Source organism: Somniosus microcephalus, chromosome 4 (assembly GCF_052327205.1).
Source record: "Somniosus microcephalus isolate GS21.2 chromosome 4, FLI_Smic_1.0, whole genome shotgun sequence".
Lineage (NCBI taxonomy): Eukaryota > Metazoa > Chordata > Chondrichthyes > Squaliformes > Somniosidae > Somniosus > Somniosus microcephalus.
Genome location: NC_140990.1, coordinates 197992912 through 198013450, shown reverse-complemented (window position 1 = coordinate 198013450; position 20539 = coordinate 197992912). Strand labels below are relative to the sequence as shown.

The 20539-nt window shown below is 47.2% G+C and overlaps 1 protein-coding gene across 1 annotated transcript in view; it reads left to right on the top strand.

Moving 5' to 3' along the window:
• The window catches only part of LOC147120121 (dynein regulatory complex subunit 11-like), a 368896-nt gene that overhangs the window by 151258 nt on the left and 197099 nt on the right, over positions 1–20539 (top strand). Inside the window, exon 9 of the mRNA XM_085985675.1 lies at positions 19066–19141. Coding sequence (XP_085841801.1) covers positions 19066–19141 — 76 coding nt within the window. The remainder of the gene's footprint in view (positions 1–19065; positions 19142–20539) is intronic.

Sequence of the window (20539 nt, the reverse complement as noted above, 5' to 3'; positions counted from 1 at the left end):
ATGAATTACCCATTCGTTTAAACTGTTCCTTTTCTCAGATCTGACTGCTCCATTGAACCTTTTCCACAGACCCAGGCTGCTCTTTCAAGTCCTTTATCTTCTGCCATGCGGTCTGATGGCCATTTTAATCCCCTGGATTTTTAAAGGTATATTACCCAGGTATTCTTTAATCAAAATTAATCTTCAGAACTGTAGGAAATTTCAAAATTATTGCGAAATCCTGCAAACGTCTTCGTCGAGTACTTCTTCACGATGGGCCTTCTCTTTTGGGCGGTCGCTGACGGTATTGCTGTGGTCGGGGGTCGGTTGGCGGTTTTTACCGTCTAATGATTTTGCTATCCATGCTTCAAACACCAGCTTATTCTTCAACTGGGCTATTACTGTCCATGTAACAAACGCCAGCTTATAACTAGGCCGTTTGTCTCAACTTTGCTACCCATTCTTCGAATACCAGCATATTCTTAAATTGGGGTTTTACTGTCCATGCATGTAACGCCAACTTATTCACATAACGCCAGCTTATAAATAGGCGTTTGTTCTCCAACACGTCTTTCGCTGCCCTTCTCTGCTCTTATCGGTTTACCGTATTCTTCGTCTCGTCTCGTCTCCTCTGCCCATTTGTGGCCTGTGTGTCCTGTGTGGTTTCGAACTCGGGTCTCGTTCTCGTCCCATGTTGGGCCCTCGGTGTAGTAATGGGTGTCGTTGGTGTTGAGCGGTGCGGGGAGCGAGAAGAGAGCCCGCCACAAGGCCAGGGCACGAGAACGAGCGGCAGCAGGACAGAAGCCAAATGATAAAAGGCCATAGCAAGACAGCCAAGCGATAAGAGACCAATCACTACCAATGGGCCTACAATTATACCCAATTCTTCATTCCTTATCTGCGCGTCAAATCAGGTCAGTCCTTTGTCTAACTTTTGGCGAGCTTGTTTAAACTGATTACAGCCATTTCCTTTAACGACTCCTGAAATGGCTGTCTCTGTGTTATAATGATTTCAATGTCCTGGCTGTTGGTTATGTATGAAACTTAATCGGGTTTTCCTGACTTTTTGGCTTCTGTGAGCTGTTACTGATAAAATATGCAGAAACCTGATGGCCTTGATTGCGGCCCATTCTAACCTGATCTGTTCCAAGGTGAATGGAATGCATATTCTGTTTTTGCACTGTCTGGCCCCACAGAGTCTATTCACAGGTCTATGCATTTTAAGTCTCATTCCAGGCTTGAAAAAAAGGTGTCTGCCTGTTTGCAGAGCCTTGCTTTTAAAATCCTATCCTTTTGGTCACGAGATTGCAGAAGCCATTTTGGGTACCCTGTCTTTTTCATAACTTGTCCATAACTTTGGGGAATGTGGGAATTTTGAGAACCCTACACAACCCATCATAATCCTGGGCCACTGAAGGTACTTTTAAAGCGGACTTTTTGGTGTGGTTCCTGAGCATTTGTTTTTTGGGTCCTTTTTTGCGTTGCCCTTCAGTTGGCTTATTTGGTTGGATCTTTATTTTGCTTACTATTTTTGTTTTGAATGGTATCTGCAATCTTTTGGAAATTCCCTTTGCTGTCAAAGAGATAACCAGGTGCACCCATTACAATGGGGAGCACAGAGTGCTGGACCACTATATTCAGTGTCAGTTCTTCCAGGCGGCTTGCCAAGGCCTTGAGGCTTGAGCCCTGAAATTCTTCCGGAGAGCTTTTGGGAGCAGATCTGGGGCAGGGCAAAATTTATGACCACCCAAGGACCCCATCCCATCCCATCCCAAATCCCAGGGTTAGACGTATTTGCAAGTTGTGTCAGAAACAGCATAACTTTGGTGCCTGCTTCAGCTGAGGGAGGGAGCCAGTCCACTGCATAAATGGACTGTCATTACCACTCGAAGATGAAAAAGTTCAAAAATATGCCACTTTTTCTGCAATCAATTGCTTTCAGGAAACCAGCCTTTTATGTTTAAATGCCTCTCACCTGCACTGTTAGCAATGATGGATGCCAGGAATACACAGGTATCCCTTGTATCCTTCATTCCTAGTCCACAAATGGAGGGAAAGACATCATATGACCTATCTTTTGGGAAGCTACTATCCTAGCCAATCAACCTATTTAACATCCTGGATAGTGTATGTGTTTCTGGGAGTTAGCCCCTTTCAACCAAATTTAACTCCATAGAAGCATCATAATATAAATTAACCTGAAAATCCTTCATAGGTGAAATAGGTAAAATTCTCAGTGTGACAGAGAATCTACCCAACATCTGTAAAAGGTTTCCTGCAAGAGTGAAAGTTGTGTCATGCATGGATGTGGTTGCCTCGTGCTCGTGTTGAGAGAGAACAAAGTAGTTTGTAAAGATAAGAGAACAACCCATATGAGTATACAGCTGGTTGAAGGGAAAGGGTGCTAAATTCGGTAGCCCCTGAAAACGGGCGCAGGGATCATGATGCGCGATTAACCTGTGCCCGTTGCTCCCACTTCAGGCAGCACGCAAACTTCTGCCTGCTAATTTAAAGGATTGCACCATGCAGCCCAGCGCTAAATGCACCATTGAGTGGCTGCATGCCTCAGCAGGGGGCCCAGGTTTGTGCTAGACAAGCTAGCCTGCACTACTTAAAGTCAGCCTGTACCTCTTAAAAGGGAGATGCATTCTGGCTGGAGCAGGTGCTGCAAGTGTCTGGGGAAGAGAGTCTGACTTCAAGAACACTGCCTAATGGTGCAACAGGGGAGAGAGCGTTCTCCACGGTTCTCAGACACTGCACTGGCAACCTTGGTGGAGGAGGAGAGAGGTCTTCTATCCACAGGGGGCCAGGAGGCCCTCCAAACAAACTCTACGAAGGCTATGGGAGCAGGTAGCCGTGGCAGTTAATGCCAGGAATCAAGCCCCAAGGACCTGGGTTCAGTGCCACAAGAAGTTCAATAACCTCACATGAGTGGTCAAGGTCAGTGAATTCATCTACAAATGCCATATCCCACCAACTGCACCACTAGCCTCACACACTGCTCAGTGCACCACATCCTCATTACTCATCCTACCAAAAATCTCTATCAAACAGGACTAATACCTCACATTCATAGCTTCACCTCACCCTCACATACTTACCACTGCTGCCAGCCTCACACCCACATCTCGCAGCTTGCACACACTACCAACTATTCAACTATGACAGGCACATCACTCAAACACATTTCACCGCACTCGCTGACACATTTCCATCTCTCCTGCAGGACAAGTTGGTGCATAACCGCAGGCAGCAGGAGCTAACCGGCGGGGGAGATGTGCCTGTATGACCTTACCCCAATGGAGGAGATGGCAGTCACCATCATTGGAGCGGCCATCGCTGAGGCTGACACTCCACGTAATTTGGAGGATAGTTTAGCTGTGGGATCTGCACGTGGTGAGACACCAGGCACGAGTGGCCTGCAGCCTGGGTAAGGGGCAAGGGTAGCGAAGATGCCAGCTCGCCAGAGGACAAGGTCACACATGAGTTCAGCTGCACTTCAATGGGGCAGGATACAGAAGAAGGCTGATGGGTATGCATAATGAAATGCTTGGTCCATTGGCAGGCCTGCCAGAAGGTTTGCGTTCAATGTCAAGGAGCATTGAGGTGTCCGGCACCAACTTGGCACAGGGCTTTGCGCAGAGTTTTGAGCCCATCCTTTCCAGCATGGAAGTGGTGGCCAACTCCATTAGCACATTTGCGGACCCAACCATGATAAAGCATCTGATGGTTGATGACTCAGCTTCCATTGCAGCACAAGCAGAAGCCACCCAACGTCTGGGTGCTGCAGTGCAAGCTCAGACTTCTGTCATTCAAGCTCAACTTGCTGCCACGCAAGCTCAGACTGCTGTCATCATGGCTTTTCAGTGTTCAAAGGGCCTTGCAGGGCGTCAAAGCAGTCCAGCAATCGGTCCTCCATCAGATTACTAGGATTGCTGAGGTACTGCCCCTGGGAGTGGCAGTGGCTCCATGATGCACAAACCTGCTGTCCTTTGTCAGGATGACAGCATTCATCCTCCCACCCCTGCCACTCCGCCAGTGTCCTTACTGTTGCCTGTCAGCCAGCCAGTCCAGACTGCTGCCACTCATGCCGAGATAGTGCAGTCTGAAGCCGGGCTTTCTAGGTCCAGACCTGCTCGAGGTCGTCCTCCAAGACCATCTGCAATCTTCCTCACTAAAAGACAGCAGCCATCCACAAGCCATGCTGTAGCCACTGGGGTAGCACTGCGTAGGAGCATGAGGACAGGCAAAGGCACAAGGAGGACAGGCACTAAGGGAATGCACAAGGGTGATTAGTTGAGGTTTGTATTCAATATGGCATGGTTTGACTTAGAAATTTGGTTTGGAATGTTTATTATGTGTTGGCTTTTATTTTTGCATTATGGCCAAGTGGACACTGTGATTGTCAGTAACAGAGGGAAGATATGGTGTGTGACTGTTGGTGAATGTGGAATTGGGGTTGCGTTTACTTGTATTGCAGCCGGATGAGTTGGTCACGGACAGCCCGGCCAGAAAGAGGCTGTCTGCGTTGCCTCCTCCCTTCCTCTTCCTCTTCCTGTATTGCTCACCGTATAGCTGGTGGCAAGAGCAGTTCCTTCATGATAGCGAGGTTGTACCACCACGTATCTTGACACGCGCTCTGCCAATTATTGCAGGGCTCCTCCAGAGCGGTCCAGGCAGCGGAAGCATTGCTTCAGCATGCCAATAGTCTGCTTGATGATATTTCGTGTGGCAGCATGGCTTTCATTCTATGCATGCTTCCCACATGTGCATGAGTTGCGCACTGGAGTCATGAGCCATGTTGTTAACGAATAGCCCTTGTCGCCCAGAAGCTCAAATGCAGATGGTACAGTGGACTGCCACAGAATGATGACTTCATTACTGCTGCCAGGATACTGGGCATTCACCTGCATGATTCGCTGAGTATGGTCGCACACCAGCTGGACATTGAGGGAGTGGAATACTTTTCGGTTGAGGTACATCTCAGAGTTTACATGCGGCAACCGCAGAGCAATGTGCATGCAGTCAATGGCACCCTGCACCATGGGGAAGCCTGCAATCCTCGCGAAGCCATGTGCTCGCTCCGCCTGTTGCTCTCTGGCCAGAAAGAATAAAATGTAGTCAGCTGTCTTTGAATAGAGAACCTCAGTGAACTCGCTTATACAACAGTGGACAGCAAACTGCGCGATGTTGCAAATATCTCTAGCTCCAGCCTGGAAGGAGCCCGACGCATAAATGTTCATGGCCACCATGACCTTCACAGCCACTAGCAATGCATTCCTCGCCATGCTCTGAGGTTGCAGTTGTGGCTGCAGCTGGTGGCAGATTTGAGTGAGTACATCCTTAGTGAAGCGCAGACATCTGACACACTGTTCCGTGCTAAGGTTCAGTTCGGAGAATTGCTCCCTGAACATCCTGGGTGGGCATGGCCTCCTGCTGAGAGCCCTTCCCCCCCCCCTCCTCTTCCTCCTCCCTCTTTCGGCAGCTTGTCCTGCTCTGTGTTGCCTCTGCTCATTCTCCCTGTCCTGCTGTAGGCCAAGTGGAATGCCTACTACTACACCCATGTCTGGGAGCAAGTGGTCTGTGCAGAATCCTTGAAATCAGGACAAAGTCCTTCAGCACCTGCCACACCATTCCCTGTAGACTTTAACAACTTTAATAACTCTAGAAACTACCAAACATTTCGACAAACGCAGCAACAGCCAGTAGAAACTAACATGTAAGTAGTTGATGATCCCTGTAAATAGCTGGTGGGGGATCCTTCCTGTTCAGCTGTGCAAGCTTAAGAGAGGGCGTTAACTGGAGCGTTGAGCTCCAAATTGGCAGCCCTAGCGTCAAATTAGCGTTACACGCTGATTGATGTCATAATCTGCGTACTCTGCATACTTCTGATGCACGCTCCATGCACACACGCTAATGACCCACCCAAGATGACATCCGGCGTAGCCTGCGCCAGAAGTGTGCGCGCGCGCCTGCCGCAGATGCCGTTTTGGATCCAAAACAGCACTCGTAGCGCCCAAACAACAGGTGTTACAGAGCCAAATTTTGTGGCCAATGTCTTTTTGTGTGTTGCAAGCATGCAATTGCAGAACATTGTTTAATGCGGACTCACTAATCTTGGCAAACTTCATCAGGCTGTTTTTTCCTTATCGGGTAGGCTGACCTCTTCAATGCAGACACTACTTTGAGCTGCTTGGCCATCTCTTCCCACGCAGTCCTAACTGCAGCTTGCTGAGGAGGGTAGTCCTCGAAACCAAACCTGCCGCTTGTCCTTATCATCACTTCCCTCAAAACTGGCAGGTAGCAGGAAGCAACAAAAATAATCTCTCCAAAAATTTTGTGAAATCTGTTCAAGACACAATCTTGTGTTTTATTCCTCAGCTGAAAATTCAATGGAGACATTTACATTTATAACTTAAAATTCATTGACAGAAAATCATGGGCAGCTGCTCGTGATTTAAGATCCTTGGAACATGCAGCCCCTTGAGCATGTTCCTAATATGAACAGCAGCAGGCAAGACTCTCTGCTGGTAGCATGAACTTGGCAATTGAACCTTATAGAGTTGCCTGTATTGTATTATAAACAGCTGGGAAGTGTTTTTTTTAAGACAGCCTGACTCCCTCGTGAGAATTTGAGGCTCAATTTGAAGTACTTAGCTAGAGTTTGAAATACCAGGTGAGGCTTTGCTGACTGTGTTTTTCTGCAAATGCATGGTTACTCCTGATTGGTTGTAATCCATGTCAATCATGGAAAATCCATCCTTCCCTTCATTTTGGCAGCCGAATGCAGATGAAGTATCTCACCTTCCTGAGTCTAATAAACACCACAAAATATTGGAGCCACGGGGGAGCACAACACCAGAATTTTTTTTTATTTAACAGTATGAACTCAAAGGATGCCAAGACTTGTTATTTGTTAGCCTCTGCCCACTTCTTTCCAGTAATGAAAAAGATATGAATCATGTGAGGAAACTAATTTTTTAAGAATAATAATAGCAAGTCAAAGTTAACTTCAGGACATTGTCTGAGGTAAAGTATGTGAATAACCAAACAGATGCTGCTTGATGATGAAAATTATGCTTATTAAAGCAGCCACACATTTATTTACCTTTCTAGAGACAGAATCCTCTCAATCCTCCAGTCATGCTCTTCATTCCCCCTTGGGAATACTACTTGGCTTGGTTTTCACTCTGCGTGTGCAAGCTCAGGCTTCGATGTCTGAGACCTAGTGCCTCTCCTACATCTTACTAAACCTGATCATTGCTACGTTGCCCCCATTGCCTACACCATGTTACTGGATAAACAAATTATGCACCACATAGTCCGAGCACAGCTGAGGAGAAAAACAACTGTGTCACGTTGACTCAGGTTGGGCGGATTGGGCTGTAAAAGTATCCTTCTTGTTCGTCACATGTTCGTCACAAGTGCTTCTCAGCTTGTCTGCTTGCTCAACTGCCATAAGTACTTGCCAACCCACATGCTTGCACGCCAAACCTGAGTGCTTTCTAGTCCATCTGCACCAAGTGCATCCCTGCCTGCCCAGCTGCTCTGAGTGCTTCCAGGTCTGCTGGTTTGTTTGCTTGCCCAGCTAGTCTGAGTATTTCTCAGTCTACCTGCTTTTATGCATAATTTGAATACATTCCACCTAACCTGAGTGCTTCTCGATCTGCCTGCGTACCCACCCACCTCAACTGCTTCCTGATCTCCCATCTGCTTGAATGTCTCCTGGGTCTCTGAGACTTAGGGGGCAAAATTGGGTCGTGCCCTACTTTTAGCACCCCGAAAAAATTAGCGCCCCCCCGCACCCGGAATTCACCGGTAGCACCCCAAGAGGGAGGCGGGGCGCTACTGGAAGTGCCCCACTTCCCTCTTGGGACGCTGCGAGTGAATATCTCGCCACGGTATTGCAGGCCTTCCTCCCCTTATTAAAGGGGAGGGGCCTAGTGCAGCGCAGCACAGGCCCAGCTGGACCACCAGAGATCGAAGTGCCGGCAAAAGAGCCCAGCACTCAAGAGGAGTGCCGGGCTCACAGAGCACAGCCGGCACCATGCAGGGGGCTTCACAGGAGGCTGGGGACAGCAACGGGGGCAGGTGCTGGCAGGCGGCCAGCAACAAAAATGGCCGCCTGGCGCCTCCCCTTTAATTTGCGCCGCCCTGGCCGCATGTACACCCCCTGACCCTGTCGGACATAGCATCTGGCGGTAAGTCAGGGGGCTCTACCAAAGATCGCGGCCAGGGTGCGAGCAGGGTGCTGCGCACGGCGATGACATCGTCACCGGAGGCCCTCTTAGGGCGTTAACGGGAGGCGCAAATCATCCAAATTTTTTCCCCTTAGAGTTAAAGGAGGCAAAGTCAAGGGTAGATTTTCAGGGTCCTTGCCATGGCGAGGTGTTACAAAATCTACCTTTAAATGAACACTGGAGGTAAAGGAAGAGGCCAAAAGTGAACAAACTGCAAGGGTGTTACATTCCCATCACCCTAAGCTATAATCCCTTGACAGATGTAGTCCTGCAAGGCTGCCTTTGCATGCAGCCGTTTATGTCTGATCAATAAAGCCCTTCCCTGCCAGCTTCAACTTTGCAGACATCTAACCATCATAAAAATGTTACACTTGATCTGCTTCCCTGTGAAGGTGACAGAAAAATAGCCTACATGATGCCATAATGTCTACACACCCACTCAGGCCTATAAACTCTCAAGGTCATGTTACAGGTTAGTTACAGGATCTGTTTATATCAAAGGGATAATTTGGCTAGTGAGATCAGCTACAATTGAAAAGTTACTGGAAACAATTAATATAAAGACATTCATTTAAAGAGAAATCAATAGCAGTGCCATCTGATTAACTTTTTCCTTACAGCATAAAGACAAACACCTGCACTTTAGTTAAACAGCTTAATAGCAGAATAATACATGTGTGTTACATGGTATAATGGTTCAGTCCTTACACAACAGATAGGAGACCAACTATACTGCTTACACATCCACAAATCTGTAATTGCACTCAGTGTATTTTAGGAATCTGAAGAGAGCGAAAGTTCAAGATAAATGTCTGGCTTTTGCAGAGTGGGAATTTAGCTGGAGGCAAAGAGCTCAATGTAAAAGCATTGAGGTTTTTTTCTTCAGCTTGTTATGTTAAACAATGTGGATGTGGTGTATTTGGATTTCCAGAAGGCATTTGATAAGGTACCACATAAAAGGTTACTGCATAAGATAAGAGCTCACGGAATTGGGGGTAATATATTAGCATGGATAGTGAATTGGCTAACTAACAGAAAGCAGAGAGTCAGGATAAATGGGTCATTTTCCGATTGGCAAACGGTAACTAGTGGGGTGCCACAGGGATCGGTGCTGGGGCCCCAACTATTTACAATCTACATTAATGACTTGAATGACTTTGGTCACCTTACCTGAGGAAGGACGTTCTTGCCATGGAGGGAGTGCAGCGAAGATTCACCAGGCTGATACCTGGGATGGCAGGAATGACGTACGAGGAGAGATTGTGTCAATTGGGCTTATACTTACTGGAGTTTAGAAGATTGAGAGGGGATCTCATCGAAACCTATAAAATTCTGTCAGGTCTGGACAGACTAGATGCAGAAAGGATGTTTCTGATGGCCGGGGAGTCTAGAACCAGGGGTCATAGTCTAAGGATAAGGGGTAAGCCATTTAGGACTGAAATGAGGAGGAATTTCTTCACCCAGAGAGTGGTGAACCTGTGGAATTCTCTGCCACAGAGGGCGGTGGAGGCCAGTTCATTAAATATATTCAAGAAAGAGTTGGATATATTTCTTGAGGCTAAAGGGATCAAGGGATATGGGGAGAAGGCAGGGACAGGGTACTGAATTTGGATGATCAGCCATGATCTCATTGAATGGCGGAGCAGGCTCGAAGGGCCGAATGGCCTACTCCTGCTCCTATCTTCTATGAAGGGACCGAGTGCAATGTAGCCAAGTTTGCGGATGATACAAAGATGGGTGGGAAAGCAAGTTGTGCAGAGGATGCAAAGAAACTGCAAAGGGATAAAGACAGGCTGAGTGAGTGGGCAAACATTTGGCAGATGGAGTATAATGTGGGAAAGTGCGAGGTTATACACTTTGGCAGGAAAAATAAAAAAGCAAATTATTATTTAAATGGAGAGAGATTACAAAATGCTACAGTTAAGAGGGACCTGGGGGTCCTTGTGCATGAAACATGTAATGTATGTACCTTTAAGGGGGGAACTACTTTCTACAGCTCATGTATACTGTAGTACCGGCAATGACCACACCTGTATATAACGCTGAGTAGTAATCTGTTGTTTCAGTTGCAGTTTGAACCACGTTGAGTAAACACCTGTTGTACCGTTCTCTGCAGTCCTTTTCTTATTATTACACGGACGTAACAGTGGCGACGAGCAAGTTTGAACCTACCTGCAACTCTGCATCACCTCCCAGGGATTCGCTCCTGGAGAACAGTGGAAGAAGGTCGAGTCCAGAAGCACGGGCGTCGACCACGGGCAACCGCCCAGTCATCCAGCGGAGATTTGAGCATCGCAGGGGAGGCTGTCGAGAGCCAGGCTTGGCTTTCCAGTCACGGTGGTCCAGGGAAATGGGCTGGCAACAGGTACTGCGCAGACCCTTCCCGGACAGCGACGGGCTAGAGCCCGACCAAGCAGCACAGAAAAAGGCCGAGCAGCGTCGACGGGGGAGAGAGAGAGGGCAGAGTGCACAGGGCGCAGCTGGTGTTCAGGACCGAGCAGCATCAACGGGGGAGAGAGGCGCGCAGGAAAACGCGAGGCGTTGCCATTGCCACGAGGACCGCAGAGAGCGGCGTTGGCAGCAGCGCAGGAGCAGCGCACGAAACCCACAGGGCGTTGCCATTTGCCACGAGGACCGCCGAGAGCGGCGTTGGCAGCAGCGTGGGAGACGCCATTTTAAGCCGCAGCGGGGAAGAAAGGAAAGCGCGGGAGACGCCATTTTAAGCCAGTCTAACCACACCCAAAAATGCCGAAGAGTGGCAGTATCACAGCGTTCGACAATGAAGTTGAAGATTGGACGACATATGTCGAACGCATGGAAGTATACTGCAAGGCGAATGAAGTGCCAGATGACAAGAAAGCGCTGGTATTGTTGAATTCAATGGGTGCAAAAATGTATGGCTTACTGCGAAACCTAGTAACCCCAGAGAAGCCAGTAGAAAAGGATTTTGAAAACATAGTGTCAATCCTACAGGACCACTTAAACCCCACACCGCTGCTGATAACAGAAAGATTCAAGTTTCACAAAAGGAACTAGCATAAAGATGAACTGCGCAAACTATCGAAACACTGCCAGTTTGGAGCGGGACTGGCAGATACCTTAAGGGACAAGTTTGTGTGTGGGCTTCAAAGTGAAGGAACCCAGAAACGGCTTTTATCTGAAAAGGACCTTACGCTGGAAAAGGCTTTCAGCATTGCGGTATCATATGAAGCAGCAGCACGGGGCGCTGCAGAGATACAACAGAGACCGCAAGAATATGGCACAAATGAAATGTCACATGGAACAGAGAAGTGCTATCACTGCGGCAGAACAACACACGACCAGAATGATTGCTGGTTCAAAGACAAAGTGTGCAGACAGTGTGGAAAAGTAGGACACATAGCACGAGTCTGCAGGTCGGGAAAGAAAACCAGCAATAAGAAACCGACCAAAGGGAAGTACAAGAAGGTACATAAGATAACGGAGAATAGTTCAGATGAACAAAAGAGTGATAACGACTCCGAAAGCAGGGAACTGAGTTGTCTGAAACTACATAATGTGATCACAACGGAGGATCACCGAACCATTTGGGTCACTCTCAAGATAGCAGGAGTCCAGGTAAAGATGGAATTGGACACAGGATCAGCTCTAACAGTCATAAACCGATGGGACTATGAGCGGCTATTCTCACACATACCCTTGAGAGACACAAAAATTATTTTGAAGACGTACACGGGGCAAAAAGTCTACCCCAAAGGAAAAATAAGGGTGACCGTTATATATAACGGTAAGGAAACACCAAAACTAGACCTGTATGTATTGCAAGATGGAGGACCACCATTACTGGGACGTGAATGGATCCGGAAAATACAACTGGATTGGCATTCCATACAGGCACTGACTGTGGCTGACAAAAAGGATGACGACGTCACACCTGGGCGACTGTCAAAGATCCTAACTGACGCGAAAGAAGTGTTCCAGCAAGGACTCGGAACACTAAAAGGCATGACAGCGACGATTAAAATTGAAGAAAACGCAAGCCCAAAATTTTTTAAGGCCAGACCGGTACCTTATGCGATCCGCCCAGCCGTCGAAGCAGAGCTGGAGAGTCTGGAACGTTCAGGTGTACTGTCCAAGGTAGACTGGAGCGAGTGGGCTACACCCATCGTCCCTGTGATGAAAAAGTCATTGAGCAGCACACCTGGGGAACCAAGGAAGGTTCGCATCTGTGGGGACTTTAAGGTAACAGTGAACCTGGTCCTTCACACCGTACAATATCCACTTCCGCGGATTGAAGATATTTTCGCCTCGCTATCTGGAGGGAAACGCTTTACTAAGATTGATCTGGCCCAGGTGTATCTGCAAATGGAGGTAGAAGAAGCATCAAAAAAATACCTCACAATCAACACCCATAAAGACCTCTACCAATACAACCGGCTGGTATTCGGGGTAGCATCAGCTTTGGCTATTTGGCAGAGGGCAATGGAACAAGTCCTGCAAGGGATCCCAGGGACCCAGTGTTATTTGGAGGACATCCTGGTCACGGGCGAAAACGACAGTGATCACCTTGCCAACCTGGAGCAGGTGCTCACTAGATTGCAGGAATATGGGCTCCGAGCTAACCGCCCCAACTGCGAGTTTTTTAGAAAACAGATCTCATATTGTGGCCACGTTATCGATAAAGAGGGGTTACATAAGTCCCCAGAGAAGATTGAGGCAGTAGTCAAGGCACCAGCACCGGAAAATGTGTCACAACTGAGGTCGTTCCTCGGGCTGGTAAACTACTACCATAAGTTCTTGCCAAATTTGTCCACAATACTACACCCACTGAACACCCTACTGCAAACTGGGGTGCCATGGAAGTGGAATGACAAATGTTGACGAGCTTTCCAGAAGAGCAAAACACTAATCACATCGAAAGAGGTATTGCCCCATTACAACCCAGTGTTACCAATTCGGTTGGCTTGTGATGCGTCACCCTACGGCATTGGAGCGGTGCTGTCGCACAAATTCTCTGACGGCTCAGAGAGGCCAATAGCCTTTGCGTCACGATCACTAACCTCAGCCGAGCGTAACTACGCCCAGATTGACAGGGAGACACTCAGCCTAGTGTGGGGAGTGAAAAAGTTCAATCACTATCTGCACGGGCAGAAATTCACCTTGCTGACTGATCACCAGCCTCTTGTCTCCATTTTTAATCCGAAGAAGGGCGTTTTGGTGATGACTGAGCAACGACTACAAAGATGGTCACTTTTTCTAGGGGCGCACCACTATGAGATTGAATATAAGGGCACGAAACAGCATGGAAATGCTGATGGGCTATCACGCCTGCCACTGCCTACTGCGGAGGAAGCACCAGCAGTGGATCCTGTCGAAATATTCCATTCGACTATAGTTGAATACCTACCGGTAACTAACGCTTGTATCGAAAAGGAAACCCGAAATGACCCGACACTGTCTCGGGTATATGATTTGACGGTGAAGGGATGGCCAGCATATGGCGACTCACTGTTGCCAGCATTCTCGACAAGGAGAGAACAGCTGTCAGTGTGCCGGGGGACCTTGATGTGTGGATCCCGAGTGGTAATTCCACCCAAGTTAAGGGAGGGAGTGCTCAATGAGCTTCATGAGGGTCATCTGGGAGGGGTAAAAATGAAAAGCCTAGCCAGGGCTTATGTGTGGTGGCCGGGAATCGATAAACAAATCAAGGACCTGACCAAGAGCTGCTCAGGATGCCAGAAAGTCCAAAATGCACCACCACAGGCCCCTCTACACCCATGGGAGTGGCCCTCATCTCCATGGCAACGGGTGCATATTGATTTTGCTGGTCCATTCATGGACTCAATGTTTTTAATAGCCGTGGATGCGCACTCGAAATGGCCTGACGTCATCAAAATGTCCTCCACCACCTCGGAGAAAACTATTGCAGTCGTACGGACCATTTTTGCCAGGAATGGCTTGCCAGAACAGATTTGCTCCGACAACGGACCACAGTTTGTGTCCGAAGAGTTCCGGAGGTTCTTGAAAAAGAATGGGGTAAGGCATTACACATCCGCCCCGTATCATCCAGCCACAAATGGATTGGCTGAGAGGTTCGTACAAACCTTTAAGAAGGCAATAAAGGCTATGTACAATGACAACATTCTGCTGCAGCACAAGGTGGACAATTTCCTGTTCGCCTACCGGAATGCGACGCATGCAGTCACCAACCAGGCCCCAGCCATGATGTTCTTTAACCGAAGGTTAAGATCTCGCCTGGATTTGCTCAGACCATACGAAGAGATGTTGAGAGTAAGCAATTCCAGCACATCCATGAGAAGCCAACAAGGAGCTTCAATGTAGGGCAACCAGTCTTGGCCCGCTACTACCGAACAGAAAAATGGCAGCCAGGAACGATATGCACACGGCAGGGCCCACTAATGTACACAGTGGACGTTGGGGAGAGCATCGTGAGACGCCATGCTGACCAGGTCCTAGAGTCACAGGAACAAGTCAACCCCATGCCTCGCCCATACGTACCTGATGATGAACCCGACGTACAGGTCGCATCTACCCCAGAAACAGTAGCATCGGAAGCTGATGAACCAACCGACGACAGGGGGCCAGAATCGCCTCCGCACCAAGAGCAAGACACTCGGGAAAGGCGCTATCCAGAAAGGATCAGGAAGCCTCCCCAAAGACTGAATTTATAAATAGACTATTTTCAGCTAATCACAGAATCACAGAAACCCCACAGTGCAGATAGAGGCCATTTCGGCCCATTGAGCCTGCACCGACACATATCCCACCCGATCCCCGTAACCCCTACACCAACACAAATCCCACTCTATCCCCGTAACCCCACGTATTTAATCCCCCTAACACTAAGGGTCAATTTATCATAGCCAATCAACCTAACCCGCACATCTTTGGACTGTGGGAGGAAACCGGAGCACCCGGAGGAAACCCACGCAAACACGGGGAGAATGTGCAAACTCCACACAGACAGTCACCCAAGGCCAGATTCGAACCCGGGTCCCTGGCGCTGTGAGGCAACAGTGCTAACCACTATGCCACCGTGCTGCCTAATGTTGCATGTTAAAAGTGTTAATTGTAATTACTTTGATATTTAATTGTTAAATGAGTGTTATGGTACTGTTAATCTGAAAGGGGAGGAATTGTAATGTATGTACTTTTAAGGGGGTAACTACTTTCCAGAGCTCATGTATACTGTAGTACCGGCAGTGACCACACCTGTATATAACGCTGAGTAGTAATCTGTTGGGCCAGAAATTCGTGAACAAATGCGTGAGTACGGTCGGGGTACTCACGCATCTGGCCGTTGGAAATGCCGGCGTTCAGCATGCACAACGCATGCGGGGAACGCCGGCATTTCCAGTCCTCGGAACGAAGGGGTTCATAGGCACAGCGCGTGCGACTGTACAGGCAGTGATTGCGCAGTGAACTTCGTAGATTTCATTCATGGATTCAGTGAGGGTAAGTCCTTACAAGTTACACTTGAAAAAAGCAGGTGTAAAGTTGTTCCAAGGCTGCGGAGGAAGATATATTTTATCGTGGAGCTTCTGAAAGGCAATATTTTTGTTTGGGAAAGGGAGGGAAGTTATTTTAAGAAATTTTAAGTAAGTTTTAAAGTTTAAATTTTTTTTTTTTAAACGGGTTTTCAGAACGGTAGGTAGAAGGAGCAATTGTGGCTGTGTGAATGGAATGTGAAAATGAGTGTTCTAAAATGAGTAATGTAACATTTCCAGCACTTTTAAGAAAGAAACTTTTCATCAGTAATAAGTAATTATGTATGTATGTCCGCATATATTCCTTTACGTATATGTATGTATGTTTTATATTCCTTTACTTATGTGTATGAATGTATGTTTTTAATTATGATTTTCCAATAAGTTACTTTCTCTGAAAGTCATAATTAAATAATACATTCATACACATAAGTAAAGGAATATATACATGACACGCAAAGGAATATATACAGACATACATACTTTCAGAAGCTCCACGATAAGAAATATCTTCCTCCGCAGCCTCTGGAGCAACTGTACCCATGCTTTTTTCATGTGTAAGTTGTAAGGACTTGACCTCACTGAAAGCATGAATGAAAGCGGCGAATTTTACTGCGCACGCGTTCTGCCTCTGAACCCCTTCGTTCAGAGGACAGGAAATGCCGGTTTTCCCTGCATGCGCTGTGCATGCTGAAAACCGGCATTTCCTCCAGCCAGACGCGTAAGTACCCCGACCGTACTCGCGCATTTGGAAGGGAATTACTGGGCCAACATTTTACATGTCAATAAAATGAAAAATTTAACAATTGCACGATTTGCCCCCTCGCATCTGCAACTGAGGGTCCAAGGAGGTGCATTGCGCAAGAGGTCATCGTCGTACATATCCTCACACTGTTCCCTTTGGGGAACTGTATGAAGTGGTGGAAGGATTTATGGCCGTGATTAACGCTCATTCCGTGACCGTAACCATCTTTGAACCAACCATTAGGGTGGTTAGTCCTATGGTGTGAGGGTTTTACGGGCTCCCACAACCCATCTGAGGGGGGGGCCACCCACACCCACGGACGCAAGTATCCCGCTGGATGTCCACCCAGAATTTATAGTTGGAGCTCTGACTCCACTTGCCGGGACTGTCTGGAGTGGGGTTCAAAACCCTACTCCTTCTGGCCCAGTGGCGGGGATGCTTACTGCTACGCAAAAGGCCCACTCCGCACAAAAAGTGACACCAATACGTTTCCTGCGCCTTTTCCCTCCCCGTGACTGGAGCCCTATGCTGCCACTTGAAAGACCAAGCTATCATCTGCCCTTTTTGCGGCGCCTTTGACTTCTCATTACCAATGATGAGCAGGCGCTGCGCCTCCACCTCCTTGAGGAGATTGCTGAGGTCATCATCAGTTCAATTGTGAGTTCTTTTAATGCCGTGAATTGTGCTCATTCCAGCCATTTCACGTTGCTAATCGGATTGGGCCTTTGTCATAGCGGTAGGATCCCCGCCGCTGGGCCAGATCAGGGTAGGGTTTCGAACCCCGCTCCAGACAGTCCCAGCAAGTGGAGTCGGAGCTCCGGCTCTAAATTCTGGGTTGACATCCAGTGGGATATTTGCGTCCGTGGGTGTGGGTGGCCCCCCCTCCTTGTATAGCTTGTGGGAGCCCGTAAAACCCTCCCGCCATAGGACTAACCGCCCTAATGGCTGGTTCAAAGACGGTTACGGTCACGGAATGAGCGTTAATCATGGCCATAAATCCTTCCACCACTTCATACAGTTCCCCAAAGGGAACAGTGTGAAGACACGTATGACGACGACATTGCTAAATAAATAAATGGAATTAAAAAAATTCTTTTAGGGCTTTTAAAAGTCTTTAAATTGCTTAAATTCTGTTTAAAACTACTTCAGATTCTTCAAAATAATGTAAACATTTTTAAAAGTTTATGAAAGTTACCAAAATCTTCAAAAAACTTCCAAAAACCTATTTAAACTGCTGCTTTGCATGTAAAAATGCTTTGCAGCTTGGCAGAAACATTGGGGGCGTGTCCTGTGAAACTGAGACCTCAAGGGGCGTGTCTCAGTTGCACAGCACGCTACAGGCTTCGCGCTGGCTGCACTCCTGGGCAGCGTGACTTCATACGCTGCCCGGGATTCTTCTTTTTGAAACACGAATTCCAGGCGTCCCTGGAGGTGATCGGCACGCGCGTCGGGTAAGTGCAAATCGGGACCTTGCACACGCGGCAAGCCCTGTTCACGAATTTCTGGCCCGTTGTTTCAGTTGCAGTTTGAACCACGTTGAGTAAACACCTGTTGTACCGTTCTCTGCAGTCCTTTTCTTATTATTACACGGAATTAACAAAACACAAAAAGTTAGTATGCAGGTACAGCAAGTAATCAAAATTGCAAAGGGAATGCGGGCCTTTATTTCAAAGGGGTTGGAATATAAAAGCAGGGAAGTCCTGCTACAACTGTCCAGTGTATTGGTGAGACCACACCTCGAGTACTGCGTACAGTTTTGGTCTCCTTATTTAAGGAAGGATATACTTGCATTGGAGGCAAATCAGAGACGATTCACTAGGTTAATTCCAGAGATGAGGGGGTTGACTTATGAGGAAAGGTTGAGCAGGCTGGGCCTATACTCATTGGAATTTAGAAGAATGGGAGGTGATCTTATTGAAACATATAAGATACTGAGGGAGCTCGACAGGGTAGATGCAGAGAGGATGTTTCCTCTCGTGGGGAAATCTGGAACTCGGGGGCACAGTTTCAGAATAAAGGGTCGCCCTTTTAGAACTGAGATGAGGGGGAATTTCTTCTCTCAGAGGGTCGTAAATCTGTGGACTTCTCTGCCCCAGAGAGCTGTGGAGGCTGGGTCATTAAATGCATTTAAGGTGGAGATAGACAGATTTTTGCAAGATAAGGGAGTGAAGGGTAATGGGGAGCGGGCGGGGAAATGGCTTTGAACCCAAGATCAGCCATGATCTTATTGAATGGCGGAGCAGGCTCGAGGGGCCAAGTGGCCTATTCCTGCTCCTATTTCTTATGTTCTTATAAACACTGCTCCTTAAGTATTTCTTATTTTACTCACCGTTTTACAAAAAATATGGCTATTTTTATTCGAAGGCTGTCAACCAGCCAGCATATTGAGTCTGCTTCCAGTACTCCAGTTGGCAGGCTACAAGGTTGCACGCTAGGTTTCAACGCTGGGTTTCAACTTTATGGTGAACTTTTCATAAAAATAAAAATTTAAATCCCAGGTTAAGTTGGAATTTCCAAGGAGGAAATCGGAAAAGTAAAATAACCTTTGACTTGTTGTATAACACATGGGAACCTTTCAAAATTTAAAAACAAATAACTCTGTTTTTTCATGCAGGCGGAAGAGGAAGGCTGGAAAATGGCTGAGAGTCAGTTCCTCCCGACAGTGACAGAAGGTCAAAGCACATATGAAGGTGGGAAAAAAGAATGATGTACATGATAATAATGTTTGATGGTCACACTTGATCCATCACTGGAACCATTAATGTATCTGGGACGGGGATTTCTGAGAATGAAACAAAAACAAACATGTCACAATTGCACCTGCTAATTTTCTCATGCTGTTTATAACTTTTATAACTTTCCATTTGCCAGCTTGAAGAAAAGGTGATACTGTTTGTCACACTTTAGAATCTATTAGTTACAATCAACTATGATTCAAACATTTTGCTGTTGCTATTGTGAATATTTCCGTTTTAAGTTTTTAGTGCTTTTGAAAACTTTGGTTATTAAACACAACAGCACGAGGGATTTGAATTAACATATCAGTTCGAATAGTGCAATCCCTAAAACACACGTTTTTGACTGTCTTTATTGACATTGAGCTGCCTCACACTGTCCTCATTAGGTCTCTTCTGGGCAATGAGGTGATATAACACAATGGCCCAGAAATTCGGGTCGGGGGCTTCCCGCGGGTGTAAGCCTCCGACCTGCACTTACCTAGCGCGCCGGCCGTTGAGCTGTGGGCACCCGTGAAATTCCGATCCTGGGCCTGCTCCAACTGCCGGCACGCAGTGCTTGCATATCCCAGGGGCGCAGTTAGTTCGATGCGTCCCCTGGGATCACGTGGGCCATGGAGAGCCAATGGTAGCAGGGAATGCTTCATTCATAAGTTTGACAGGAAGGGCTGTCAAAACTTATAAATACTACGGGCCCCAAAACATCACTAAATCTTCAAATAATTTTTTTTTTTAAATCACATTTTTTAAATAAAGTATAAATTACATGAAATAACCATTTTAAACAATAATTTAAATTTTTGAAAAAAATAATTTTATTTTCTAACGGGGCTAAAAATAAACTTACCTTTCTTTAAATATTTAAAAATAATAAACCTGTGGAAAAAATGTTTCAATTTTAATTAATTCACCACTTACCTTGGAAAAAGCAGGCCTTGCGACTGCTTTTTAAATGTGTAACTCCTGCAGACTTACCCTCCCGGGAAAACCTGCAAAAAAAAGTAAGTTCGATGCGCACGCGCAGCCTCTACTGCGCACGCGTTCGACCGCTGAACCCCTTCCTTTAGGGGAACGAAAGTGCCGGTTTCCCGCGCATGCGCAGTGCATGCAGGAAACCGGCACTTCCATTGGGCCAATGGGTGAGTACCCCATGCGTACTCACCCATGGAGACCCGAAGTTCTGGGCCATTCACATTTCAATACACAGTCCCACAGGATATTTTTGCCGCTTCAGTTCCACACACAGTAAGCTCCTTGCATCAGCCATGCCATCAGGGCAGCACCAAGCAGAAGTTATGTGCTTCCTTTAAGGAAGGGAAGGAGGGTAAATCATCAGGCAAAATTGCCAGCCTG